Source organism: Pongo pygmaeus, chromosome 16 (assembly GCF_028885625.2).
Source record: "Pongo pygmaeus isolate AG05252 chromosome 16, NHGRI_mPonPyg2-v2.0_pri, whole genome shotgun sequence".
NCBI lineage: Eukaryota > Metazoa > Chordata > Mammalia > Primates > Hominidae > Pongo > Pongo pygmaeus.
Genome location: NC_072389.2, coordinates 96,596,394 through 96,624,378, shown reverse-complemented (window position 1 = coordinate 96,624,378; position 27,985 = coordinate 96,596,394). Strand labels below are relative to the sequence as shown.

At 52.8% G+C, this 27,985-nt stretch overlaps 3 protein-coding genes across 27 annotated transcripts; 1 reads left to right on the top strand and 2 right to left on the bottom strand.

The window, feature by feature from the left end:
• UNC45A (unc-45 myosin chaperone A) lies at window positions 1-23,656 on the bottom strand. Of its 2 annotated transcripts, none has more exons than XM_054451369.2 (20): window positions 23,445-23,656; window positions 23,118-23,279; window positions 22,841-22,877; window positions 22,364-22,539; window positions 18,361-18,453; window positions 17,692-17,859; window positions 15,560-15,728; window positions 15,086-15,256; window positions 9,625-9,796; window positions 7,193-7,493; window positions 6,216-6,310; window positions 5,821-5,962; window positions 5,309-5,449; window positions 4,665-4,792; window positions 4,388-4,454; window positions 3,836-3,949; window positions 3,488-3,603; window positions 1,059-1,176; window positions 795-950; window positions 1-646 (listed from the first exon to the last, which is right to left on the bottom strand). In XM_054451369.2, the coding sequence occupies exons 1-20, from the start codon at window positions 23,493-23,495 to the stop codon at window positions 389-391; spliced, it is 2,835 nt and encodes a 944-aa protein (XP_054307344.1). In that variant the 5' UTR covers window positions 23,496-23,656; the 3' UTR covers window positions 1-388. The 2 variants fall into 2 exon arrangements, with proteins under 2 accessions (XP_054307344.1, XP_054307345.1); XM_054451370.2 differs by having other exon boundaries at window positions 23,490-23,656.
• LOC134738336 (balbiani ring protein 3-like) lies at window positions 9,803-14,392 on the bottom strand. 21 transcript variants are annotated; one of them, XM_063652975.1, is made up of 4 exons: window positions 13,561-14,392; window positions 12,736-13,527; window positions 11,647-12,603; window positions 9,803-11,448 (listed from the first exon to the last, which is right to left on the bottom strand). In XM_063652975.1, exons 2-3 carry the CDS (start codon window positions 13,519-13,521, stop codon window positions 12,019-12,021), a joined length of 1,371 nt encoding a protein of 456 aa, XP_063509045.1. In that variant the 5' UTR covers window positions 13,522-13,527; window positions 13,561-14,392; the 3' UTR covers window positions 9,803-11,448; window positions 11,647-12,018. The 21 variants fall into 21 exon arrangements, with proteins under 21 accessions (XP_063509045.1, XP_063509037.1, XP_063509028.1 ...); XM_063652967.1 differs by having other exon boundaries at window positions 9,803-10,326; window positions 10,459-14,392; XM_063652958.1 differs by having other exon boundaries at window positions 9,803-10,491; window positions 10,525-14,392.
• Window positions 23,632-27,890, top strand: HDDC3 (HD domain containing 3). 4 transcript variants are annotated; one of them, XM_063652977.1, is made up of 7 exons: window positions 23,699-23,835; window positions 24,531-24,660; window positions 25,409-25,887; window positions 26,004-26,382; window positions 26,701-26,756; window positions 26,867-27,107; window positions 27,404-27,890. In XM_063652977.1, the coding sequence occupies exons 4-7, from the start codon at window positions 26,271-26,273 to the stop codon at window positions 27,532-27,534; spliced, it is 540 nt and encodes a 179-aa protein (XP_063509047.1). In that variant the 5' UTR covers window positions 23,699-23,835; window positions 24,531-24,660; window positions 25,409-25,887; window positions 26,004-26,270; the 3' UTR covers window positions 27,535-27,890. The 4 variants fall into 4 exon arrangements, with proteins under 4 accessions (XP_063509048.1, XP_054307348.1, XP_063509047.1 ...); XM_054451373.2 differs by lacking the exon at window positions 24,531-24,660 and having other exon boundaries at window positions 23,684-23,835; XM_054451372.2 differs by lacking the exon at window positions 25,409-25,887 and having other exon boundaries at window positions 26,055-26,382.
• Window positions 27,891-27,985: the final 95 nt, after the last annotated feature.

Genomic DNA, 27,985 nt, shown 5'->3' with positions numbered 1-27,985 from the left:
TGGAGTTCTACACACTTTTATTGGAGGGGCAGGCCTGACAGCAGGGGCAGGCCAGGCTCACAGCTGGTGAGGCTGCTGATGTGTGCGCCCTTCCGGATGACCCAGGATCCACAGGCTGTGTTGGGATGCACCTTCCCCATTCCCAGCTGACTACAGTAGTACAGAAAAAGGGCCCCTCTGAGTGAGGCTGCAGGCAGTGCTGGCCAAGCAGGGCTGTGTGACTGAACGTGGCCGCTGACTCAGAACTGAGGACATCCTAGGGCAGCAAGCGAGGATGGGCAAGAGTATTGGGCATGCCAGCCACCACCAGCCAAAGCTGCTTCTGTCCTTGCTCTCCGTGCCACAATAGGTAGCGTGTGCATGAGCCTTGGGCCCAGGGACAGCCCCCTCACTCTCCATCTTGGTTGGGTTGGATAAGCCCATATTCCACTGCTTTGTCCAGGCAGGCTGCAGCAGCCCTTGTGACAGGGCTGTGGTCACCCTTAGCTAGCACTGACAAGATCTCCATCATCTCGCTCTCCATCAGGGTGCTGGCAATCTCCCTCGAGGCCTCCACCATGTTCAGCACCACCACAGCACCCCGGTGCTGCAGCTCCTGGTTGGAGCTCAGAAGCAGGGCCTGCAGGATCTCCAGCCAGTGTGTGGTCTGTGAGAAAAACAGGGTAGATATGACCCCCGGGCAACAGGCTCAACCTTGGCAAGGGACACACCCACACACCCTAGGACTGCCCCCTTCAGCTGCTGCTGGGAGTTCCTGGTCCGTCCCTCCTCCCGCACCGAGAAGAGGCACTGACCACTTGGGGAATGCGGCTGCAGAGCGTGGGCCGCATGGAGGTAAGCATGGCCAAGCCCCCGGCAGCCGCCCGCTGTAGCAGCTCATCATCCTCTCCACTGTACAGCACCAGCAGCTTCAGTCGGTCGTTGCCCTCAGCTTCGAAGAGGTCCTGCACCTGTGGCCAGATGTGGGGAGTGGACCAAGTCAGTTGGGTGTAAAGCCCAGCCAGGGCACAGGTACCTCTGCATCCCCGCCTGTCATGAGCACCCACACCAACCCTCACCTCCTTGCTCATGGCCAAGTTACACATGCACTCCGTGGATGCCCGGCGGATCATCTCATGCTCCTCAAACATGTAGCCTTCTATCATGGGCACAGCCTTCTCCTTCAGGATCTTCTGCCTGCAGAGCACAGGAGGAAGCAGCAGGGATACGATTTGGATGTTTTCCCTTCTAACCCTCATGTTGAACTATAATCCCCAATGTTGGAGGTAGGGCCTGGTTGGAGGTGACTGGGTCATGGGATGGGTCCCTCATGGCTTGGTGCTGTCCTCGTGACAGTAAGTTCTCGTGAGATCTGGTTATTTAAAAGTGTGTGGCATCTCAGCCGGGCGTGGTGGCTGACGCCTATAATCCCAGCACTCTGGAAGGCCGAGGCAGGCAGATGACTTGAGGTCAAGAGTTCGAGACCAGCCTGGCCAACATGGTGAAACCTTGTCTCTACTAAAAAGACAAAGAAAAATTAGCTGGGCGTGGTGGTGCGCGCCTGTAGTCCCAGCTACTCAGGGAGGCTGAGGCAGGAGAATCGATTGAACCCAGGAGGTGGAGGTTGCAGTGAGCCAAGATTGCGCCACTGCACTCCAGCCTGGGCAACAGAGGGAGACTCCATTTCAAAAACAAAAAAGTGGCATCTCCCCCCACTGTCTCTTGCTCCTACTTTCACCATGTGATGTGCCTGCTCCTGCTTTGCCTTCTACTACGAGTAAAAGCTCTCTCAGGCCTCCCCAGAAGCTGAGCAAATGCCGATGCCACGCTTATACAGCCTGTAGAGCCAGGAAGCAATTAAATCTCTTTTCTTTATAAATTACCCAGTCTCAGGTATTCCTTTACAGCAATGCAAGAACAGACTAACACCGGCAGCATCATCAGAGTTTCTACATCAGCTCCACCCCTGCACCCGCACCCTCATGCAATCAAGTCCTGGGCTGAGGATTTCCCTTGGCAATGTCCAAGGACCCTCTTGCACCAGGTATGAACTAGTGCATCTTAGCATTCTAACCAGGCCTAGGAAATAGCAGAGGATTGTGGAAAATGCTCAAAATTAGGATGTAGAAGACCAGGGTGGTCGTGATGGTGAGGCTAACACCTAACATTTGAGGGTTTTTGTTTCTGTGTTTTTTTGAGGCAGGATCTCACTCTGTCACCCAGGCTGGAGTACAGTGGCATGATCACAGCTCACTGCTGTAGCCTTGACCCCCCAGGCTCAAGTGATCCTCCTGCCTCAGCCTCTCGAGTAGCTGGGACTACAGGTGCATGCCACCACACCTTGCTAATTTTTTTTCCAACTGTTAAGTTCAGGGGTACATGTGCAGGACGTGCAGGTTTGTTACATAGGTAACCATGTACCATCGTGGTTTACTGCACAGATCATCCCATCACCCAGGTATTAAGCCCAGCATCCATTAGCTATTCTTCCTGATACTCTCTTTAATTTCTTTTTTAAATAGGGACGAGGTATTGCTACATTGCTCAGGCTGGCCTGAACTTCTGGGCTCCAGTGATCCTCCTGCCTCATCCTCCCAAATTGCTGGGATTACAGGTGTGAGCCACCATGCCCGACCTCATTTGAGTATTTACCCTGACCAGGCACCTGGATCATCTTACTTAATTCTCACCATGGCCCTATAGTAAAGGTGCAAGTGTGATCATCATCACTACTGTTTGGCAGAATAGGAAACGGGCTAAGTAATGAGTAATATGTTCAAAGTCACAGTTAGTAATAAAACTAAAACATGCTGGCCGGGTGCAGTGGCTCACGCCTGTAATCCCAGCACTTTGGGAGGCTGAGGTGGGCGGATCACAAGGTCAGGAAATCTAGACCAGCCTGACCAACATGGTAAAACGCCGTCTCTATAAAAATACAAAAATTAGCTGGGTGCGGTGGCATACGCCTATAATCCCAGCTACTCAGGAGGCTGAGGCAGGAGAATCGCTTGAACCTGGGAGGCAGAGGTTGCAGTGAGCTGAGATCGCGCCACTGCCCTCTAGCCTGGGCGACAGAGCAAGACTCTGTCTCAAAGAAAAAAAAAAAAAAAAACCTAAAATATGCTGATATGGCACAATGCTAGGGGCCAGGTACCCATGTAGTAAGTACTTTTAAGTGTATTTTCTCATTTTATTCTCCTCATCACTATGCCATGAGGTAGGTACTATAATCATCCCATTTCACAGAGGGAGAAACTGAGACAGAGCAGTTAAGTAACTTGCTTGAGGTAACCCATTTGCAATCAGGGAAGTGAGGCAGTCTGACTCTAGAGTCTGCCGTGCCGTGCTGCCTCTTGGCCTGTCTCCTCCTCTCTAATGATGCGGAGCAGTCACTGTGAGGCTCACAGAAGCCAATGACCAAGGAGTGTTTCCCAATGTGTAAACTGCTGTGGGGGATATTCCAAATCCTGACGCCTGGTCCAGGCCCCGCAGTCCCAAGGGACCTTACCGGAGCCTCTCGCTGATCCCGGCCAGGTTTGTTAGGGCCATGAGCGCCTCGAAGTTCTGCAGGCCTGAGCAGTTGAGGTGTAACAGGGAGACTAGGGGCCGGACCACCTCATAGATCTGCAATGTGCACCCCACCTGTCAGGGGTACTTGCCGCAGCCCCCACAAGCCCCACCAACCCTGCAGGGAGGAGCCCACCCCCAAGAGAGTACTGCTGTCTCAGGCTGTCCTCCCTGCCCCAGGCCTTGGCAAAGCTGAAACTTCCTGCTGGTCCCAAAGGGGAGCTACAGCCCAGCCCACAGGCCATCAGGGACAGAGGGAGTGGAAAGGCCGGGGCAGGAAGACACGTACCCGCTCACCAGGGAAGGTCATCTCGGGGTTGGAGGTGATGGTGAGCTTGGCAAGGGCCTGGGCTGCCTTTGTCTGCCCTACGTCCGTGCCTTCCAGGGCCAGCGGGATCAGCGCCTGTAGGAACAAGCCCATCACTGCTCAGGACATGCCTGGGAGTGTAAGACCCCAACCATCAGGCTCCCGGGCCCTGACTGTGCCCCCCTCACCCTCCTCCCTCTCCCCAGGCTTGACTCCCTGTGCAGACCCTCTGCATCCAAACACTTCCTGAAACACCCAATAAGGGCTGGACATGGATTGTGCCGGGCACCAGGGCCATGGAGGTAAATGAGACAAAGGGATAGTAGAGCCTAGGACCTTCACAGCCACCAGTGTGGAGGGGCCAAGCAGCCTGCCCGCTTCCGCGTCACTGTCTCAGTGGAACGATGTTCCTCTGGCCATTAATAATGTTTTTCTGTCCCGCATCTAACACCCAGCTCTGGCGTGGCAGCTGCTGAGTCATGTTTTATAGGCTGATGGCTCAGCCATCAGGAAGGGGTGTGTAAACCAGCTTACCCTGCCGCCTCCCTGGGCAACCACAGTGCCTCGGTCCTCTACCTCTTCCACTAAAGCCAGGAAGATCCTGTGGGGAGAAGGTGGTGGTGGGCAGGCGGCTCTGGGACTCTGGCAGGCAGACGCTCCACTCCTGGGCTCAGCAAGGACGGCAGCCAGGCAGGCAGCCCTCGTCGCTCTAAGAGGCCCACAGCACTGGAACCTGCACCGTCTGGAGCCACATCCGCAGCCCTGAGGCTCAGGAGTTGGGAAAGGTTGGCTCTCGCCAAGCCTGGCTCACCTGGAGAGCAGCTCTCTGCAGGAACTGGTCAGCACAGGGCTCTCCGTCTTCACCATGTACACCATGGCCGACACCACGCCCGCCGCCAGCAGCTTCTTCACCCGAGCCCGCACGAAGCTCGGCTTGTCCTGGGGGAGGAGGCAGCTTAGGAGAGGGGTCTGGGTGGACTCACAGAGAAAGGGGGACCCTTCTCACAGCAGCAATTGAGGAACTGGGAAATAAAACAGCCAAACAAAGGGAAACAAACTGGCTTAAAAGGGAGGCTGTTGGCTGGGCGCAGTGGCTCACGCCTGTAATCCCAGCACTTTGGGAGGCCGAGGCAGGCGGATCACAAGGTCAGGAGATCGAGACCATCCTGGCTAACACGGTGAAACACTGTCTCTACTAAAAATACAAAAAATTAGCCGGGCGTGGTGGCGGACGCCTGTAGTCCCAGCTACTCGGGAGGGTAAGGCAGGAGAATGGCATGAACCCGGGAGGCGGAGCTTGCAGTGAGCCGAGATCACGTCACTGCACTCCAGCCTGGGAGACAGTGAGACTCTGTCTCAAAAAAAAAAAAAAAAGGGAGATTGTTCTGCTGTGGATGCCCTGGGTTAGCTGTCCCCATGGTGGGGAACCCTCCAGCCCCTCTGGCGGCCCCTCACCTTGGGGTGCTGCTCGGGCACATGCTGCTTGGCATACTTGGCCAGCTCCACCATCTTGGGGTCAGGCTCCTCGTAGTCGTAGCTGTTGGTGCAGTTCACCAGCGCCGAGGCCACCGCAAAGAGCACTGACCTCTCCTCCGACTGCCAGGACACAGAGGCATTCACATGGGCATCCCGGGGCAGAGCAGTACTCAGATAAATGCGGCCCAGGCCCAGGCCCCCAATTCCACCCTCAGCTGGGACCCTTGGGTACAGGATGAATTCAGGAAACTCCCCAGGCCCCAGACTTTGGGAGCTTACAAACTTGACCTCCCCAGTTCCTCCAAGAAGAACGTCCTTGCTAACACCACTGGTGCTGGCCAACATGCCCACACTACACAGAGCAGCCACTCAGCCACCAGCCCTCCTCCCTGGGGTCAAAAGACCCCATTGGCCAAGCCCTGCCGAGAAAGCCTGGTAAGCTCTAATCCTAGACAGTGTCCCCAGGCTGACAGCAGGAACCACAGAGCTACCCTGCTGAGCTGGAACAGAGCTTTCAGAGCAGCCGCATCCTCCACAAACTCTTCCTTCACGTCGGCATCAAAGGTCAGGTAAGCCAGGCCCTCCACTGCCCAGCGCCGAGTGCCTGCATCGATCTGGTCATTGCACAGCCACCTGGGGACATGCAGCATAGTGGACGACCCTCAGGATTGGGGGTAGGGAGGGGTACACCAAGGCCGAGGGGGAAAATCCAAGGGTTTGGGCATCCCCTGAACGTACAGAAGCAGTTCACGTACCAGGATCCAGACTGCAGCCTCTGCCTGAGCCAGAGAGCAGGACAGGGAGGAGGCCCCAACCCCCACACAGACCCTCGTGTCTTGAGATCTATCCCGCAGGTGGGGAACCACAGCAAGGCCAGATGACTCACTTTCGACACTGCTTAGCCAGTTTGAGAGTGGAGCCTTCAGCAAACTGCTTCATGCTGAAGTCAGTCCCTCCAGCCGAACCGAGCTTACAGAGTCCCTGGAGAAAGAGGGCAAGACCACTTGGCCTCTGGGGAAGGAGGCAGGAGCTGAGCTCCTCTACACCTGGCTTGGACTCCCTCCCTGGCACTCTGCCATGGCCCCCTGGAGGCTACACAGACAAATCAGCACCCTCTCCCTCCAGACCACCACCTAGAGCATGTGGCAGCAAAATCAGGTACTGGGGTGGCCGCATGACACAGCATCTGCAGACACTGATACGCTGGCCACTGGACAGTCGTGGGCCCCACCCCTTCCCAGGCCACACTGAGAATGGCTCTGTTTCCTTCCATGTCGCACAAAGAAGCCCTCTGCAGGTGGAGTTGAGAGGCGTGTGGGGAGAGGACAGGTGCTTCAGCCACAGCCAGAATCCTTATGGGATGGAGAAATCCAGGACTGAGTGCCCCAGGGAGGAAGACCAGCTTCCACAGGGTGCACAGCCACAACAGGCTCATGGAGGGCCAGGTAGTCCCCAAACCCCCAAATCACCAGCTCCCAGGAACACTGCATGACCACTGTAGGCCCAGCCTTAAGCCCCATGGTGGGAGGAGCCATGCCGATTTCTCTGGCCACAAGAAAGCCCAGAATCTCATTCATTCATTCATTTATTTTAGAGAGGGTCTTGCTGTGTTGCCCAGGCAGGAGTGCAGTGACATGCGTGACTCACTACAGCCTCAACCTCCTGAGCTCAAGTGATCCTCTTGCCTCAGCCTCCCAAGTAGCTGCACCTATAGGCATGCACCACCAAGCCTGGCTAATTTTTTTGGAATTACAGTATTCCTTATTTTCATCTAGAGTGTGCTGGGGCCGCACCCTGCAACACCGGCTGGACCAGGACGCCTGCCTGGCTGCCTGCCCACCCACCCCAGGCCCACCGTCTCACCACTAGCGCCCGGATGCGGATGCTGTCCTTCTCGCTGCGCTTATATAGGTCCTTCAGCAGCGAGACACCATTGGCAGTGATGAATGAGGCCCGCTTAGCCTTGCCGGCTGCATGGATCAGAGCCTCCACGGCCACCAGCTGCTCCTCCTCCTGCTCAGAGGCACACAGAGCAATCACACCCTCCATGACACCGCTCAGCTCCAAGGCCCGGTTGCCAGCGTCACATGGGCCCTGCAGGAGGCAGGACACCGTCTGGATGGCCCGTAGCTTCCCGGCCAGCCCTTGGCCCTCAAACCAGCTCCTGAGGGGCACAGGGTGACAGCTGTCACACCAAGGCCAACATAAAGGGACTCTTCTTCCCCACCCTTCCCCTCCACTGGCCAGGCACCTGCACTACTTGGGCAGAAACAGCAGGAAAGCTGCCAATGGGAGAACTAGGACATTTCCACCTGGACAGTAATGGCCGATTTTCTTTATCGACACTTTCACTTGAGCCTTCCCTGACATAGTATCTAACGCAGTTACTCCCACACCACCACTGATGTCCCTTCCTGGACTTAAGCTCTGGAATGATTCCGCTTATTTCATAATTTATCAGCAGTTTTCTCCCCAACAGCTGTAAGCTCCTTTATGTTCTTTTTTTTGAGACAGAGTCTCACTCTGTCCCCAAGGCTGGAGTGCAATGGCATGATCTCGGCTCCCTGCAACCTCCACCTCCTGGATTCAAGCGATTCTCCTGCCTCAGCCTCCCAAATAGCTGGGATTACAGGCACCCACGACCACGCCTGGCTAATTTTTTGTATTTTTAGTAGAGATGGGTTTTCACCATGTTGGCCAGGCTGGTCTCGAACTCCTGACCTAAGGTGATCACCCACCTGCCTCCACCTCCCAAAGTGCTGGGATTACAGGCATGAGCCACCGCACCTGACCTATAATCTCCTTTAAGAACAAGGACTGTCGCCTAGGCGCGGTGGCTCACGCCTGTAATCCCAGCACTTTGGGAGGTGGAGGCAGGTGGGTGATCACCTTAGGTCAGGAGTTCGAGACCAGCCTGGCCAACATGGTGAAACCCCATCTACTAAAAATACAAAAATTAGCCAGGCATGGTGGTGGGTGCCTATAATCCCAGCTACTTGAGAAGCTGAGGCAGGAGAATTGCTTGAACCTGGGAGGGTGGAGGTTGCAATGAGCCAAGATCATACCATTGCACTCTAGCCTGGGCAACAAGAGCAAAACTCCATCTCAAAAAATTAAAAAAAAAAAATCCCAGCACTTTGGGAAGCCAAGGCAGGCAGATCACCTGAGGTCAGGAGTTCAAGACCAGCCTAACCAACATGGACAAACCCCGTCTCTACTAAAAATACAAAATGAGCTGGGTGGGGTGGCACATGCCTGTAGTCCCAGCTACTCGGGATGCTGAGGCAGGAGAATCGCTTGAACCCAGGAGGCAGAGGTTGCGGTGAGCCAAGATTGTGCCATTGCACTCCAGCCTGGGCAACAAGAGCGAAACTCCGTTTCAAAAAAAAAAAAGAATATGGACTGTCGCCCGGGCACAGTGGCTCATGCTTGTAATCCCAGCACTTTAGGAGGCCAAGGAGGGCAGATCACTTCAGGCATGAGGTCAGGAGTTCGAGACCAGCCTGGCCAACATGGTGAAACCCCCATCTCTACTAAAAATACAAAAATTAGCCAGGCGTGGTGGTGGGTGCCTATTATCCCAGCTACTTGGGAAGCTGAGGCAGGAGAATTGCTTGAACCTGGGAGGGTGGAGGTTGCAATGAGCCAAGATCATATCATTGCACTCCAGCCTGGGCAACAAGAGCGAAACTCTATCTCAAAAAAAAAAAAAAAAAAAAAAAAAAAATCCCAGCACTTTGGGAGGCCAAGGCAGGCGGATCACCTGAGGTCAGGAGTTCGAGACCAGCCTGACCAACATGGAGAAACCCTGTCTCTACTAAAAATACAAAATTAGCTGGGTGTGGTGGCGCATGCCTGTAATCCCAGCTACTCAGGAGGCTGAGGCAGGAGAATCGCTTGAACCCTGGAGGCGGAGGTTGCGGTGATCCAAGATCATGCTATTGCACTCCAGCCTGGACAACAAGAGTGAAACTCTGTCTCAAGAAAAAAAAAAAAGGACTGTCATGTTTCATCTGTGTGGGAACAGATGCGTAGGAAGTGTTTGGTAAACCCAGTACGTGCTTGATGGCGTTTGTTGCATTATTGGAACATTGATTTGAGAAAGAACCTCCCTGGGGAGGCCACTTTGGAGCAGGAAGTGGGCCTTTGGGCCACTTTCCCTTCGTCCAGCCCCCAACTAGTCCTCCCCAAGACTACTCTTTCTGCTGGAAACCTTTGATTTCTGCCCCTCCTCAAGGAGTCAGAACTTTTTCGCTAGAATCCCTGGCAATGGGAGGTGAAACAGACTTCCTTACTTGATGTAGTTTTCACAAAGTCGGTGGAAATTCTCCCTCTCCGCATCACACTTGAGGTCATCAAAGAGCTTGCTGAGGAGAATAGAGGCGCTCATGCGGCTGTTCGCGGTCACTGCAAGCTCCCCAGGAGGGTCCTGTAGAGAGCCCCCCACTTCCAAAATCTTTTTCAGACCTGTAAAGACACCCCGTTTAGACAGTAGAACACTAGTTCCAACCCCTACAAGTAAAAGAAAGAGGCTTCCTAGGAGATGTGGAGAAAAGCAAGACAAGAAGGCTATAGAGTTCTGACAACTGCGTCCAGGGCAGCCCAGAGAATCTGCTTAGCTGATCTGCTACCTAAGGGAGGCAGCTGTAGGACCGGGAAGGACCTCAGAAGTGAGGCCTGCATGCGAGCCCTGCCCCTGGGGCCAAATGCTCTGGAGCTTTTGAGGTTCCTTATCTGTAAAACTAAGGGGAAAAGAATATCCACACCTCATAGGATCACTGTGAACACAACATCCACACCTCATAGGATCCCTGTGAACACAACATCCACACCTCATAGGATCACTCTGAACACAACATCCACACCTCATAGGATCACTGTGAACACAACATCCACACCTCATAGGATCACTGTGAACACAACATCCACACCTCATAGGATCGCTGTGAACACAACATCCACACCTCATAGGATCCCTGTGAACACAACATCCACACCTCATAGGACTGTTGTGAACACAACATCCACACCTCATAGGATCATTGTGAACACAACATCCACACCTCATAGGATCCCTGTGAACACAACATCCACACCTCATAGGACTGTTGTGAACACAACATCCACACCTCATAGGATCACTGTGAACACAACATCCACACCTCATAGGACTGTTGTGAACACAACATCCACACCTCATAGGATCGCTGTGAACACAACATCCACACCTCATAGGATCGCTGTGAACACAACATCCACACCTCATAGGATCCCTGTGAACACAACATCCACACCTCATAGGATCTCTGTGAACACAACATCCACACCTCATAGGATCGCTGTGAACACAACATCCACACCTCATAGGATCCCTGTGAACACAACATCCACACCTCATAGGATCGCTGTGAACACAACATCCACACCTCATAGGATCCCTGTGAACACAACATCCACACCTCATAGGATCTCTGTGAACACAACATCCACACCTCATAGGATCGCTGTGAACACAACATCCACGCCTCATAGGATCCCTGTGAACACAACATCCACACCTCATAGGATCCCTGTGAACACAACATCCACACCTCATAGGATCTCTGTGAACACAACATCCACACCTCATAGGATCCCTGTGAACACAACATCCACACCTCATAGGATCCCTGTGAACACAACATCCACACCTCATAGGATCGCTGTGAACACAACATCCACACCTCATAGGATCCCTGTGAACACAACATCCACACCTCATAGGATCTCTGTGAACACAACATCCACACCTCATAGGACCGTTGTGAACACAACATCCACACCTCATAGGATCCCTGTGAACACAACATCCACGCCTCATAGGATCACTGTGAACACAACATCCACGCCTCATAGGATCCCTGTGAACACAACATCCACACCTCATAGGATCCCTGTGAACACAACATCCACGCCTCATAGGATCTCTGTGAACACAACATCCACGCCTCATAGGATCCCTGTGAACACAACATCCACGCCTCATAGGATCACTGTGAACACAACATCCACGCCTCATAGGATCCCTGTGAACACAACATCCACGCCTCATAGGATCACTGTGAACACAACATCCACACCTCATAGGATCCCTGTGAACACAACATCCACACCTCATAGGATCCCTGTGAACACAACATCCACACCTCATAGGATCCCTGTGAACACAACATCCACACCTCATAGGATCCCTGTGAACACAACATCCACACCTCATAGGATCCCTGTGAACACAACATCCACACCTCATAGGATCACTGTGAACCCAACATCCACACCTCATAGGATCACTGTGAACACAACATCCACACCTCATAGGACTGTTGTGAACACAACATCCACACCTCATAGGATCGTTGTGAACACAACATCCACACCTCATAGGATCCCTGTGAACACAACATCCACACCTCATAGGACCGTTGTGAACACAACATCCACACCTCATAGGATCCCTGTGAACACAACATCCACACCTCATAGGATCCCTGTGAACACAACATCCACACCTCATAGGATCCCTGTGAACACAACATCCACACCTCATAGGATCCCTGTGAACACAACATCCACACCTCATAGGATCCCTGTGAACACAACATCCACACCTCATAGGATCACTGTGAACCCAACATCCACACCTCATAGGATCACTGTGAACACAACATCCACACCTCATAGGACTGTTGTGAACACAACATCCACACCTCATAGGATCGTTGTGAACACAACATCCACACCTCATAGGATCCCTGTGAACACAACATCCACACCTCATAGGACCGTTGTGAACACAACATCCACACCTCATAGGATCCCTGTGAACACAACATCCACACCTCATAGGATCCCTGTGAACACAACATCCACACCTCATAGGATCCCTGTGAACACAACATCCACACCTCATAGGATCTCTGTGAACACAACATCCACACCTCATAGGATCCCTGTGAACACAACATCCACGCCTCATAGGATCCCTGTGAACACAACATCCACGCCTCATAGGATCCCTGTGAACACAACATCCACGCCTCATAGGATCCCTGTGAACACAACATCCACGCCTCATAGGATCCCTGTGAACACAACATCCACGCCTCATAGGATCGCTGTGAACACAACATCCACGCCTCATAGGATCCCTGTGAACACAACATCCACGCCTCATAGGATCGCTGTGAACACAACATCCACACCTCATAGGATCCCTGTGAACACAACATCCACACCTCATAGGATCTCTGTGAACACAACATCCACACCTCATAGGACCGTTGTGAACACAACATCCACGCCTCATAGGATCACTGTGAACACAACATCCACGCCTCATAGGATCTCTGTGAACACAACATCCACACCTCATAGGATCCCTGTGAACACAACATCCACACCTCATAGGATCTCTGTGAACACAACATCCACACCTCATAGGATCCCTGTGAACACAACATCCACGCCTCATAGGATCCCTGTGAACACAACATCCACGCCTCATAGGATCCCTGTGAACACAACATCCACGCCTCATAGGATCCCTGTGAACACAACATCCACGCCTCATAGGATCCCTGTGAACACAACATCCACGCCTCATAGGATCCCTGTGAACACAACATCCACGCCTCATAGGATCCCTGTGAACACAACATCCACGCCTCATAGGATCCCTGTGAACACAACATCCACGCCTCATAGGATCCCTGTGAACACAACATCCACGCCTCATAGGATCGCTGTGAACACAACATCCACACCTCATAGGATCCCTGTGAACACAACATCCACACCTCATAGGATCCCTGTGAACACAACATCCACACCTCATAGGATCTCTGTGAACACAACATCCACACCTCATAGGATCTCTGTGAACACAACATCCACACCTCATAGGATCCCTGTGAACACAACATCCACGCCTCATAGGATCCCTGTGAACACAACATCCACACCTCATAGGATCCCTGTGAACACAACATCCACACCTCATAGGATCGCTGTGAACACAACATCCACACCTCATAGGATCCCTGTGAACACAACATCCACACCTCATAGGATCCCTGTGAACACAACATCCACACCTCATAGGACCGTTGTGAACACAACATCCACACCTCATAGGATCCCTGTGAACACAACATCCACGCCTCATAGGACTGTTGTGAACACAACATCCACACCTCATAGGATCACTGTGAACACAACATCCACACCTCATAGGACTGTTGTGAACACAACATCCACACCTCATAGGATCCCTGTGAACACAACATCCACACCTCATAGGATCCCTGTGAACACAACATCCACACCTCATAGGATCGCTGTGAACACAACATCCACGCCTCATAGGACCATTGTGAAAGGCCCTGCTCATGCAAGGCCTTTGCAAAGCTTTTCTTATTTATCTTTTTTTTTTTTTTTTTTAAGACAGAGTCTTGCCCTGTTGCCCAGGCTGGAGAGCAATGGCGCGATCTCGGCTCACTGCCGCCTCCGCCTCCTGAGTTCAAGTGATTCTCCGGCCTCAGCCTCCAGAATAGCTGGGATTACAGGTGCGTGCCACCATACCTGGCTAATTTTTTGTATCTTTTAGTAGAGACGGGGTTTCACCATGTTGGCCAGGCTGGTCTCAAACTCCTGATCTCGTGGTCTGCCCACCTTGGCCTCCCAAAGTGCTGGGATTATAGGCATGAGGCACCGCGCCCAGCTCTTACTTATCTTTAAGGGGAAAAGAGAGATGAATTGATATATCTACCGCTATTTTTTCCTCTGAATATAGAAGTAATACATGCTCACTCAAAAAAAAAAAAAAACGGCGCAATGGCTCATGACTGTAATCCCAACACTTTGGGAGACCAAGGTGGGTGGATTGTTTGAGGTCAGGAGTTCAAGACCAGCCTGGCCAACATGGTGAGATTTCATCTCTACTAAAAATACAAGAAGTAGCCGGGCATACTGACGTGTGCCTGTAATCCCAGCTACTCGGGAGGCTCAGGCGGAGAATTGCTTGAACCCGGGAAATGGAGGCTGCAGTGAGCTGAGATCGCGCCACTGCACTCCAGCCTGGGCAATAGAGTGAGACTCCGTCTCAAAAAAAAAAAGATACAGAAAGCTAATCCAGCCTCTCTGCTAACCTGCTTGCAGGCCCGCTCAATGTGCATGTATCTGCACACACATATGATAGAAGAGTCTAACTTTGAGCCCCCTAAGGGTAGCCCTTGTGTCTAGTAGGTGTTGTAAGAGCTGAATCCCATTGATCTGGAAAATCTTCTCAGCTCCAGCATCCTCCTGGGCCACAGGACGCACTTCAGTGCAGACACATGGCTGGAGATAATCACAACTTTTCTTTTTTTTTTTTGAGACATGGTCTCCCTCTGTTGCCCAGTCTGTAGTGCAGTGGTACAATCATAGCTCACTGAAGACTTGACCTCCCAGGGTTAAGTAATTCTTCCACCTCAACCTCTGGAGTAGCTAGGACTGCCGATGCACACCACCATGCCCAGCTAATTTTTTTTTAATTTTTCACAGAGACACGGTCTCGCTATGTTGCCCAGGCTGATCTCAAACTCCTGGCTTCAAGTGACCCCCTGCCTCTCAAAGTGCGTCATCCACCATGCCTGGCCCCACTCACAACTTTTCTTATTACTCCTAAGGATAAATAAGCTTCAGCTGCCGAAGCAAGTTTCTGTGAACTATATCACCTACCTTGGTCAATGACCCAGAGGGTGAGGCTGTTGTTGGGGTCCTTGAGAGACTTCCGGGGCACCGCTTTAATCAGGAGGGTCAGGGCATTGTCTCGGCCTTGGCCAGAGACCCCCACCTCTGTCAGCAGATCTAAAAGGTTACTGATGAGGACCTTCAGCTCCCGGGCGGGATCTGGCAACAAGAAGACATCAGTGGGCTCCACAGCAGCCCAGCCCAGTTTGACCCTTCAACTTCTCCAACAAACCAGGGAGACACAGGGAAGGGGGGATCTGCATCCCAGGCTCCAGACTGAGCTCCAGCTTTGTCCTGAGGCACCTTGGCTGCTGAGAATCTAGAGTAAAATAATGTCACCAAACCGTATTCCAAACAACCTGCAGCTGCAAGTCTGGTCCCCAAAAAACTGGCCTGGCTGGCTCAGTCCCATCCCTTCCATGACAGTAATGTCCAAAAGACCCCAGACCTGCTTCCACTCACCCACGATGATGGCGCCTTCTTTGCCTCGGAAGCCTTTTTTGACACCTTCCTTGAGGGCATCAAACATAACCTGCAGCAGGTGGCAGGCAGCCAGGGACACAGACTGGCTTTCCACGCCCAGGATGGAGACTACTCGCCGAGTTCCCAGTATGCTCAGGGTTGCCACTGTCTGGGGTGGGAGAGGTAAACAGAAGGAAGCTTCCAGTTGGTGAAGGGCAGCCACAGAGATCCCTAACTGTGAGTCAGAGGATATGGCCAGAAGGAGAGAATTGGGTGGAAGGCCCAGCTCCAGGTGAAAACAACACAGAATGGATGGCAAGACCCAGGGTAATGGCAGGATAATTTTGTTAGAAAGATTTTCTAAAGGAAACATTACACAGCAATGCCCTACTACCTCTCCTTGGTGCCAGAGAAGATATAGTATACTGCAGCCCTGGGAGCAGCTGCTTTAGCTCATGTCTCCCCAAGAAAAAGACCTATACCTAGACGAAGCTACCTGACCACCAGGCTTAATGGTCTAGTTCTTCCCCAATCTAAACCCTGAGGTTCTTTCCACACCCTGGGGATGTGGACGACGTAACATACACGGAATGGGCCCGTGAGACCTCTCCACCCCATTTCTTTCTTTTTTTTTTTTTTTGAGACGGAGTCTCGCTCTGTCGCCCAGGCTGGAGTGCAGTAGCACGATCTGGGCTCATTGCAAGCTCCATCTCCTGAGTTCACGCCATTTCCCTGCCTCAGCCTCCCGAGTAGCTGAGACCATAGGCGCCTACCACCACGTCCAGCTAATTTTTTTTATTTTTAGTAGAGACGGGGTTTCACCATGTTAGCCAGGATGGTCTCGATCTCCTGACCTCATGATCCACCCGCCTCGGCCTTCCAAAGTGCTGGGATTACAGGCATGAGCCACCGCGCCCGGCCCTCTCCACTCCGTTTCTAAGCTGGAGAACCTAGAAGGCCTGCTTGGTCCACTGAGCCCAAATCCTGACTGCTTCCACTTAGCAGCTAAGTGTCCTTGGCCAAGACTGTGAACTGGAATGGACCGGAAGGCAGGAGGGAACAGAATGCATATGCTTTTAACAATCTTAGCCTTGGGAGACCCAGAACGCAGCCCAAGCTTAGCCTAAAGAGATTTCACTGACTGTTTCACAGTTCCACCCCTATCTAGGAATTGTGGGCTCCTCTAAAAGCAACTAAGGGTCTAGTCTTTTGTCCCTTCTCCCCTGGAGCAAGCCAGCTCAGGTAAGAGCTGGGGGCATGGACTTCACCACACCGGCCCAGGAGCAGGACTGTTCTTGCTGAACTGTCCATGCTGGGCCACCACCATCCATGCTGAGAATCATGTCGGGATCAAGCCCTACGTGTCCGGTCACTGTCTCGATGGTAGAGAGATGCTGTGGTGGCCAGGCACATTCTGGGCAATGAGCCTGCTTGTGCCATATGGACACTGAAGGAGTCAGTGACCAATGTGTTTTTGTGAGTTGGATGCAGGAAAGCTGGGGCTCACACTTGTAAGCCCCCGACAAAGCAAGTGCTTGGGGTACCCCAAGGCTGTTTTTGCTCTTTCTACCCCACTTCATCCTAATTTATGTTGGTCTTTTTCACACCATTTTTATTTTTTCTCTCTTGTTACATGTATCTCCTTGTACTCTGCCTTTTCTTTTTTTGTTGTTTTGTTTGCTTTTGTTTCTGAGATAGTCTCGCTCTGTCACCCAGGCTGGAGTGCAGTGGTGCGATCTCAGCTCACTACAACCTCCACCTCCTGGGTTCAAGTAAGTCTCGTGCCTCAGCCTCCTGAGTAGCTGGGATTACAGGCACGCGCTACCATGCCCGGCTAATTTTTTTATTTTTAGTAGAGACAGGGTTTCGCCTTGTTGGCCAGGCTGGTCTTGAACTCCTGACCTCAAGTGATCCACCTGCCTCAGCCTCCCAAAGTGCTGGGATTACAGGTGTGAGGCACCATGACCTGCCTAAGTTCTTTTTAGAATAAGGTAAGGGGTAGAGGGTGGAAGAGTGGATGGATGGATGGATGGACGGGCAGATGGGCGGATGGACAGATGGGTGGATGGAGGGACAGATGGACAGACAGACAAAGGGACTGAAGCTGTAACCAGCCTCTCCACTCCACCTACCCGTGACTGATGCTCAGAGCAAATGCCAACCAGCGTACGCAGAGCCGCCAGCATGAGGTCAGTCTCTCCCGTGTCCAGTAAACGTTGCAAGAGCTGAACCCCATTACTCCGGAAGATCTTCTCCGCTCCAGCATCCTCCCTGGCCAGCACCACCAGGTTCTGAGACGCCTACGTCAAAGGAAGTACATTATAATGTTGATACTGCACGTGGCAGAGGAGGCAGCACTGGTGAGCAGGGGCCCCGAGCCCCGGACCTCTCTGCTTCCACTTCACAGTTGAGTGACCGTGGCCAAAATAACCCCTTTGAAGTTTAGCTTCCTCTGTAAGTAGAGGGAAGAGCCTTCTCTCGGGATTGATGGTTAGAGCAAATGCATCCCCAGCAGAGCCTGAGCGGCTGGGACAGTGCCTCAGTTACTTCTGTACACCCAGTTCCTGGCACAGGGCCTGGCCAACAAGGTACTCTGTGAACACTGGTTCTCTTTCCTTGGTTCATGCTAAAGCCCCAGACCCTCAGAGCTCCCATCCAGGCCCCATGAGCCCAGCTGCACAACTGGAGCAGCGGCAGAGCAGGGCAGCAGGGGCTTCGGGGGCCTACATGGGTGAAGGGTGGTGCTACGGATGGATGGCTCTAGTGGGAGCTCACTCACTGACTCAGCCCGGGGCCTATACCTTTTGCTTTTTCTCAGTGCCCTTCTCTTCTGGGTCCAACAGTATCTGAAACATCTGTTCCACTTTGGCATCCGTCGAGGACATATATCGCACCTAGACAAACCAACAAAGCATGGAAGAAATCACGGCTCTTGGCCAGAGACATCACACTCCCTATTCATCTGTCTCCAGCTCCTCACTCTGGGAGGCACAGTGAAGATGTCCAGGCTCAGGGCTAGCACCTAGCTACCCTGGGCAGGAAGAGACTTGCCTGGCAGCGCCTCCTAAATTTCCCGCAGCTGTTTTTCTTTCTGAGCTATTTCCTGCTTGGGCAGCAGGGGCTGCGCCAATGCTGTAGTGCCTTTCGGGAGGGGAGGTATCCTGTCAGCTATGAGGCAAACCACTCCCAGTGGTGCCATCTACGTTGTGGCAGCATGAATGGGCTTCCCATGGCACTGAACTCAGCATTTATACCTCCTGCCAGGGAGCTGGCAGATCGTGAGGTAGTTGCTAACACTTCCTTTAGCTCTAGAATTCTCTTTTCACTGTTTTAAAAATAATCTGAGCTGGGCGCAGTGGCTCATGCCTGTAATCCCAAAACTTTAGGAGGCCGAGGCAGGTGGATCACCTGAGGTCAGGAGTTCAAGACTAGCCTGGCCAACAAGGTGAAACCCCATCTCTACTAAAAATACAACAAATTAGCCAGGCATGGTGGCGGATGCCGGTAATCCCAGCTACTTGGGAGGCTGAGGCAGGAGAATCGCTTGAACCCGGGATGCGGAGGTTGCAGTGAGCCAAGATCATGCCACTGCACTCTAACCTGGGCAACAACTGTGAAACTCTGTCTCAAAAAAAATAAATAAATAAAATCTGAAGCCAGGCACGGTGGCTCACGCCTGTAATCCCAACACTTTAGGAGGCCGAGGTGGGCAGATCACCTGAGGTCAGGAGTTTGAAACCAGCCTGGCCAACATGGTGAAACCCCATCTCTACTAAAAATATAAAAATTAGCCAGGTGTGGTGGCAGGTGCCTGTAATGCCAGCTACTCGGGAGGCTGAAGCAGGAGAATCGCTTAAATCTGGGAGGTGGAGGTTGCAGTGAGCAGAGATCCACTGCACTCCAGCCACGCCACTGCAATCTAACCTAGGCAACAACTGTGAAACTCTGTCTCAAAAAAATAAATAAATAAAATCTGAAGCCAGGCACGGTGGATCACACCTGTAATCCCAACACTTTGGGAGGCCGAGGTGGGCAGATCACCTGAGGTCAGGAGTTTGAGACCAGCCTGGCCAACATGGTGAAACCCCGTCTCTACTAAAAATATAAAAATTAGCCAGATGTGGTGGCAGGTGCCTGTAATCCCTGCTACTCAGGAGGCTGAAGCAGGAGAATTGCTTGAATCTGGGAGGTGGAGGTTGCAGTGAGCAAAGATCCACTGCACTCCAGCCTGGGTGAGAGGATAAGACTCTGTCTCAAAATAAATAAATAAATAATAATCTGAATGGGCAAGATCATCCTAGGCCTACTTCCCCACCCCCTAGAGTCCTGGGCATAGATGGTGGCACAAGCCTAGCATGTGGACCACCCGCCTTCCTCTCTTGCATCTGTGGCAGCCATGACTAACCAGTCATAGCACGTTCCCCTGCTCGGCTCAGGCAATCTGCTTCCTAATTCTTCTCAACATAGGACTCTGGGCAGCCACTGCCAATCAGAGTTGGCAATGAGAGAGGAAACCTATTTGCTTTCCCAGGTTTCAACATTTCAGTGAGGTGTCTGCTATCATGTTATCTGCTTCCACTGTGTCAGCATTTTAACATCAAATTATCTGGTGAATTTGAGCTTGGTTGTAGCTCATAATGGTCTTTAGATTCTTTTCTCCTAATTTAAAAATATACATATTTTACTCAATTTCTCTTTATTAAAAAAATATGAACAGGTGATGCAGTCTCCTTTGGAAAGCCCTCTCAATCCCATTCCTTTCCCCAGGGGTCACAATGTTATCATTTTGACGTATATCTTTTAAAATATTTTCCTGAAAAAATAAAGAAACAAAAATGCATATTTGGTCCAGTGCCATGGCTCACGCCTGTTATCCCAGCAAGTTGGGAGGCTGAGGTGAGTAGATCCCTTGAGCCTAGGAGTTCAACATCAGCCACCTGGGCAACTCAGTAAAACCCTGTCTCTACAAAAAATATAAAAATTAGGCGAGCGTGGTGACATGCATTTGTTCCAGCTACTTGGGAGGCTGAGGTGGGAGGATTGCTTGAGCCCGGGAGGCAGAAGTTGTACTCCAGCATGGGTGACAGAGTGAGATCCTGTCTCAAAATACACAAATAAATAAAAATAAAAATAAATTTAAAAAATAAAATATTTTTGGCTGGGCGCAGTGGCTCACACATGTAATCCTAGCACTTTGGGAGGCCAAGGCAGGCAGATCACAAAGTCAGGGGCTCCAGACTATCCTGGCCAACATGGTAAAACCCCGTCTCTACTAAAAATACAAAAAATTAGCTGGGCGTGGTGGCGCACACCTGTAGTCCCAGCTACTAGGGAGGCTAAGGCAGAAGAATGGCTTGAACCTGGGAGGCGGAGGTTGCAGTGAGCCAAGATCACGCCACTGCACTCCAGCCTGGGCAACAGAGCAAGACTCCATTTCAAAAAATTAATTAATTATTAATTTAATTAAATATTTTCCGGCCAGGCACGGTGCCTCACACCTGTAATCCCAGCACTTTGGGAGGCTGAGGCGGGCGGATCAACAGGTCAGGAGATCAAGACCATCCTGGCTAACACGGTGAAACCCCGTCTCTACTAAAAATACAAAAAAATTAGCCGGGTGTGGCGGCGGGCGCCTGTAGTCCCAGCTGCTGGAAGGCTGAGGCAGGAGAATGGCGTGAACCCGGAAGGCGGAGCTTGCAGTGAGCTGAGATTGCGCCACTGCACTCCAGCCTGGGTGACAGAGCAAGACTCCATCTCAAAAAAAGAAAAAAAAAAATTAAATATTTTCCTTTGTATTTACATACCCAAGTGTACCCACAGAAAAAATATAGCATTGTTTTGCTATGTAGGGGCTCATTAACATAAATGATATTACACTATATCTGTATATTTTTCTTCTTCTTTTCTTTTTCGAAAGAGACAGGGCCTCACTCTGTCAGCCAGGCTGGAATGCAGTGGCACGATCATAGCTCACTGTAACTGCAAAATCCAGGGCTCAAAGGACTCTCCTGCCTCAGCCTCACAGGTAGCTGGGACTACAAGGGTGTCCCACCACACCCAGCTAACTTTTTAGGTTTTGGTAGCAACAGGGTCTCTCTATGTTGCCCAGGCTGGTCTCAAACTCCTGGCCTCCAGTGATGGTCCCATCTTGGCCTCCAAAAGCAGTGGGATTACAGGCATGAACCACCATGCCCTGCCTATTTTGCTTTGTTCATTCAGCAAGTGTCCCAGAGCTTCCCATTTCAATATGTGTATATCTACCTATTCTCAGTAACTATATAAGAGTTTGTAGTAAGGACATTACCCAATTTATTCAGCCATTCCTCTATGGCTGGGCATTTAGGCAAGTTCCAAGTTTTTCTTACTACAAAAAAGGCTGAAATAAACATACATATGTCTACTTGTGCACGTGGACAAGGTTTCTCTGAGAGAAACAGCAAGAAGTAGACATATGGGATCACAAGATACACTCATTTCAAATTTAATAGATATGCTAAAGTACTCTCCAAAAGAGCTGTACCGATTTATAACCCTCCAGCAGTCATCAGAGAGCCCTTGGCCCCCAGCCTCACCACTGACGTGTCTGCCTCTCTCCTTCTCGAAAAGTGTACAAACTTTTAAATATCTGCCAAACAGACCTCCAAATCAACAGTAACGTGCTGTCATCTTAATTTGCTTTTCCCTGGCCACAGGCAAGGTTCACCTGCCATCAGTATCTCTTGTCTGGAGAACTGTGTCTACACCCCTGGCCCAGACCCCTTCACCACCGGTCAATGCTTCCACCTCTCTGGGTCACTCACATACCTTCTCCTGAATCTGGCCCCCGATGTTCCGCAAGGCCTCCTGGAAAACTTTGTTCTTGGGCTCCAAGCTCACACATCTCTGCAGGTCAAGGACAGCCTGGTCCAGGCGGCCCAGCTTCTCTAGGGCTTGGCTCCGCCGGTAGAGTGCTTTGACATCCCCACCATCCTTTTCAATGGCTGAGCACAAACAGGAGCGCTGTCAGCACCCATGAGGCCACCGTCTCCAGGCAAGAGCAGTAGGGAAAGATCTCGAGGGAAGGCCAGAAGAAGGTGGGGGGACGAATGTGGGGCTCGGTGCTTCAGCCTCAGAAAAGGTGAGGGTAGCTGCAGAAAAGGAAAGGCCCGAGGCAGTGGGAAAGAAAGAAGGCAGATGTGTCTCTGGGGCCAAAGGAGGAGAATGTGATGGTGCAGCGGTCCCAGAGTCCTTGCCCACCACAGAAGCCCTACAGCTCCACACCAGGGCCCACCATTCCCCTACCTTTGGATGCCTCTGTTTCTGCTTTGTCGTAATCTTCCTGTAAGAGAAAGACAGGAGCCTGAAGGAATGGTCATCTCCCTCTCGGGGCACTAACCAGGCAGCAGGGGTACTCTCGCTCTCCAAGGTCACCCGATTCCCCACCACCCTGAGGTGCAAAAGACATCTGGCAAGCGGGGATGGCCTGGGAGCGTGAATGCCCAGCTGGGGCCCAAGCATCAGCTTAGATGGGCGAACCGGGGCCCGGGCAGGCGAGGGGAAGAGCGCCAGGCTCCCTCACCAGCTTGAGGTAGCAGGCGGCCCGGTTCCGGTGCAGAATGGCCTGGTCCTGGGGCGTCGCGTCCAGACCCAAGGCCTGAGTGTAGGCCGCCAGGGCGCCCCCGTAGTCTCCACATTTGAACAGCTCATTGCCCTCTTTCCGCAGCTGCTCCACTGAGCTGGCCTGTAGAGAGAAAGGGGGCGGAAAAGTCGGAGGGGGTTCGGGGCAGAGCCCGGGAGCAAAGGGGAGAGGAGAGGAGGGATCGGGGCAAGTCTCATGGATGGGGAGAAGGAGGCCGGGGATGGCATGTGCGAAGGGGTGATGATGGTGCGGGGGTTGGGTACGCACCCCGGGGGTGGCCGGCGGGGGCTCGGGGGTCCCTGAACCACTCACAGTCATCGCGGAGAGGTTGTCCCGTGCCCGCGCAGGCGCAGTCTCTGGGGCGGGGCGAGTCTGGGCTCTGGACGCGGCCGGGAGCTGCCCCGCCCAATTCTTGCGTCGGAGGTGGGGTTAGAGAGGGGCAGGGCTAAGGAGTGAGCGCGCCCGGGCAGGGGCGGGGCGCTTGGCTGTGGATCGCAGGTGCAGGCAAGCTCCGGGCGCGCCTAAGCTGTCCCCGCAGAGACCTGCAGGGAGCTCGCGGCGGAGGACCCAGAGGGAGGCCTGCGGTGGCTCCAGCCCGGACTCCGGCCCCGACCGCAGCAGAAGTGCACGAGGTCTACGGTCATCAGGGTCACAACCAGTAGGTTGTAGAGGCCCAGCACTAGGAGCGGGCCTGGGCCCCTGCGGGAGAGAAAAAGTATCTAGATCCCGGCCCCGGCCGCGCTCTCGCTGCTGCGCTCTGTCGGGGGGTACAGAACCCCTGGGAGTCCGGAGAAAGCTCAGAACTCCCCAAATAAGTGTAGTCTTCCATACACACATTTGCATACGAATTTAGGAGCTCATCCTAGAGCCACCCATGGGCAGATTCAGGATGGCTCCCCATTACCAGCTTGCACAGCCCCCTGAACTTCTCCTTTGTAATTGTAATCATGATCTACATGATTTTCTGTTGCGGTCTGTCCCTTCACTAGTCTGTAAGTTACAAGCCTCCCACCCCATAATTTAGGAACAGAGCCCGAGATACTGGAACACCCTGTCGATGTTCCAGTGGCTCCGGGGTTGGAGATCTCACCTGAGGATGGGCGGGGGCGGAAGAGCGGACAGATTGACTTGGTACAGGGCCTCAAATTCAGCCCTGGTGCAGCAGGAGCCCCCTGCAGCCTGCAGGTGGCAGCAGTAGGCTTCCTCTGGAGAATCAGAGAGACGAGGGCAAAAGAAACCAGGGTAGTGATGGCCATGGACATCCCGGGTGGTCTGGCACAAGTGAGGGTGGTGGACCAGAGCTGAAGAGAGAGGTCGGGGGGCTAGAGACAAGCAGGAGGGGTCTTTCCACAGCTCACTCCATCCCTACTGGAGAGTAAAAGAGATCAGCCCCTACCAGAAGAAAAGACGCCCTTCCACCCATCCCTATCAGTTCCAGTTCCCAGGAATAGCCCATAGCACCGGAGGCAGGTGGGCCACAGGGGTAAGTGCTGTACCTGAGAGAGAGGTTGGCTGGACAAGGATCACCCAGCTGAAGAGCAGCAGTAGCCCCACGGATAGGCCTGTCAGCAAGGGGCCTGACCTTCTCTGGATGCCCATGAGAGTTCACCACCACCTCTGTCCTGGTCCTGGGAACCCCAACATCTCTCTTTCTAGGCCATGACTGCAGACAATAAGGAAATAAAAGTCAAAGCCCCAAGGCCCTCAGGCACCATTAATACGAGCCTGAAACTTCTCTATCACAGGCTTTTAAAGAGACATGACAGGGACTTGGTTTCTATCTCCTGTTGGAAAACGTGGGGCCTGCATTGCCAAACTGCTGAAGGAGAGAAGGCTCAAAGGACTAGAGGACAGAATGAGGGATGAGAGCAGCTGAGCCATTAGTATGAAGAACAAACAAGCATTTAGAGCCAAATATGTTTCTACCCATTCTCCAACTTCCAGGCTGCCATGGAAGCTCTGGGAATTCTGACCCTCCTATTTCAGGTCCCAGAGACCTCAGTTCCAGCACATGGGGCTTCCCTCCCTAACCTCTGCTACATGGCAACCACCAAGACTAGCTGAAAACCAAGGGTGACTCCTTTCATTAGCCTTTCCCCTGAGCCTTATCTGCCCCAGCTACCAGCCAGAACACAAAAGCTACCTGTCTGATTAGAGTATACTTAGCTAATAGGGAACCCCCTCTCACAGAGAAGTTCTATAGGGATCACCAGGTCTCTCTTACCCCTCAGCTGCCCTAAGGCAGGGAATTTCTCCAGAAGGCCACCAGCCAGCAGAATTAAGTATTCTCCCAGTGCCTACCCAGGCCTGACAACATCATGCTCCCAGGACAGCAATGACAACACTCATCACCCCAGGGGCCCACAGAAGATGCCTAGAGACTGCAATAGGAGCTCTCATAGCATAAGAAGATAAGGCAAATTTCATCTGCAACACTGAGGACAAAGACAGTTCCTGCAGAAACGTCACAGCTACCTGGGAGCCTAAGTCTGAAGCAATTAGGCAGGGCTCCCAGTGAAGGCTCTGATTTTTCAGGTCAGGCCCTAGGGTCTCCTGGAGGGTCCAAAGGTAGACTCGCCTGCCCACTGAACCTGGCCCATCCCTACAGGGAGAACTATTTTTAGAACACTTGGAGAATTTTCAGAGCTTTTACAGGTTGAAGATTGTTCATGTGGGGAGCTTCTGGGAGAAGCTGTCTCTGACTCTGAGGGTATGTGGATTGTCCTTTCTTCCCGCTCCCATAGTCCCCTAAGCCTTGGCCACCCTGGATTCAGAGCACTGTGAGGCCACTGCCTTATTTCTTGTCTGTCTTCCTCTTTTCCACAGACTGTGGGCTCCCAGAGAGCCAGGCTTATGTTCTTCTTGCACCCCCCACAGAGCACACTGAGCTGGGGGCTGCGATGCTGAAGGCAGCTGTGCACATCACTTGCTCTCTGCGCCGGGCAGGTCAGCTCCAGAGGAATTCATCTGGGGCAGGCCCACCTCGGCCCGCTGAATTAGCCTCCACGATCCCCGGGCCTCCCCGGCGCCAGGGGGTGCTGTAAACGTTTCGTCCCGGCCCCTGCGGCCGCAGTCGTCGGCCCCGTCCGCACGATGGGCTCCGAGGCGGCGCAGCTGCTGGAGGCTGCCGACTTCGCGGCTCGGAAGCACCGGCAGCAGCGGCGGAAGGACCCCGAAGGGACCCCCTATATCAACCACCCCATCGGTGGGCGCATCGGCCGCGGAGCGCCGGCTGCGGCACCTGGGTGGTGGGGACTGGGAAGGAAACGTGGGGGGCGTGCACCTCATTGAGCACCTATTTTGTCCCAAGCTTAGTGCGATATACCGTTTAAGCCTCATAACAATTGGAACGGTAGGCATGATCGTTGCCTTTGTCGGTTGACTCCCAGAGGGTAAGGGACTTGACCAAGGTCACCCAGCTAGTGAGAGTCCACAAGGGGCCACATCTGGCTCTCCAAAACCCACAACACACCGCCTTGGGACTACCTCCGACCTGACTTCCTGCTTTGCCCCTCCCCGTCAGGTGTGGCACGGATCCTGACCCACGAGGCGGGAATCACTGACATTGTGGTGTTACAGGTAACTTTCCCCCTTCTCTGCCAGGAGCCTGGGATGGGGATCAGGAGCCCCATTCAGCAATGGGCAACCCTTGGCTGACATCTCAGGGCTGAGTGGGAACTTGTCCCCAGGCGGCCCTGCTCCATGACACGGTGGAGGACACAGACACCACCCTGGATGAGGTGGAGCTACACTTTGGGGCACAAGTGCGGCGCCTGGTGGAGGAGGTAACAGATGACAAGACTCTGCCCAAGCTGGAGAGAAAGAGGCTGCAGGTGGAGCAAGCGCCCCACAGTAGCCCCGGGGCCAAACTGGTGAAGCTGGCAGACAAGCTGTACAATCTGAGGGACCTGAATCGCTGCACCCCAGAGGGTACGCTTTTGTATGGGCTCTAAGGGAAAAGGGAGGGGGATGCCGCCTTCTGAAGACACAGGTTGGTCAGTTCCCCTGAAAAACCCTGGGCGTTCTTAATTCCCAAATTAATCCTACTGGACCACTCTGATCTTCTTTCATACAGTAAAAATACAATAGCTGGGCCAAGGGGAAGTTTTCAGGACAGCTCATTCCATCAGGAACTCATGGCCTTGAACCAAGCTTGCCAGGAAGTGGGGAAAAGGCAGTGCTTTCCTTGACATCACGCTAGCAAGTTTCTGTCGACTCTTATGCAGGATGGTCAGAACATCGAGTCCAGGAATACTTCGAGTGGGCAGCGCACGTGGTGAAGGGGCTTCAGGGAACAAACCGGCAACTGGAAGAGGCTCTAAAGCATCTGTTCAAGGAGCGGGGGCTGACACTCTGATCAGTGCTTGAAGCTATCCAGAGGCACAACTCCAGCCTGGTTCAGGCCGGACAGGATTCATACGCCATCTTTTCTGTGCCTCCTGAGCTCCCTCCATCCTTCCCAGATATTAGAGGCCAAACAAAGACTTGCATTTTTTCTCAATCTGAAGGTCTCCTGCTAACTATGCTGAGCCCCGCGTGTGGGAATCAGATGTACCCATCCATTTCTGATGCACTCACTGCCTCTCCCCAAGTCTTGGGTCTGTATGCTGTTTTGCGTGGTGGGATCTCTGGCCCCTCAGGGACTTGAGATTATGTAAGTACTAGTTCCTAAGACGTTATGGAAAATAAAAATAACTCTGGGTTAAGGTTTAAGCTGCTACTGCTCCTTCTCCAGCCTCCGACTGGTAGGCTGCATATCTGTCCTTCAGCAAAGCAGGACTAATTGTGTGTCCCGGAGTCACCTCCCT

Bases quoted from the DNA above. Each gene is read 5' to 3' on its own strand.
- HDDC3 (XM_063652978.1), top strand. From the start codon at position 26,271: ATGGGCTCCGAGGCGGCGCAGCTGCTGGAGGCTGCCGACTTCGCGGCT. The intron at 26,383-26,700 runs GTGGGCGCATCG...CCTCCCCGTCAG, and splicing joins CTATATCAACCACCCCATCG to GTGTGGCACGGATCCTGACC. The intron at 27,108-27,403 runs GTACGCTTTTGT...ACTCTTATGCAG, and splicing joins GAATCGCTGCACCCCAGAGG to GATGGTCAGAACATCGAGTC.
- LOC134738336 (XM_063652958.1), bottom strand. From the start codon at position 13,757: ATGAGCAGGGCCTTTCACAATGGTCCTATGAGGCGTGGATGTTGTGTT. The intron at 10,492-10,524 runs GTGTGGATGTTG...CAGTCCTATGAG, and splicing joins GTTCACAGCGATCCTATGAG to GTGTGGATGTTGTGTTCACA.
- UNC45A (XM_054451369.2), bottom strand. From the start codon at position 23,495: ATGACTGTGAGTGGTTCAGGGACCCCCGAGCCCCCGCCGGCCACCCCC. The intron at 22,540-22,840 runs GTAGGGGAATGG...GTTTGTGCTCAG, and splicing joins AGAAACAGAGGCATCCAAAG to CCATTGAAAAGGATGGTGGG. The intron at 7,494-9,624 runs GTAAGGAAGTCT...TGTGCCCCTCAG, and splicing joins CTTTGTGAAAACTACATCAA to GAGCTGGTTTGAGGGCCAAG.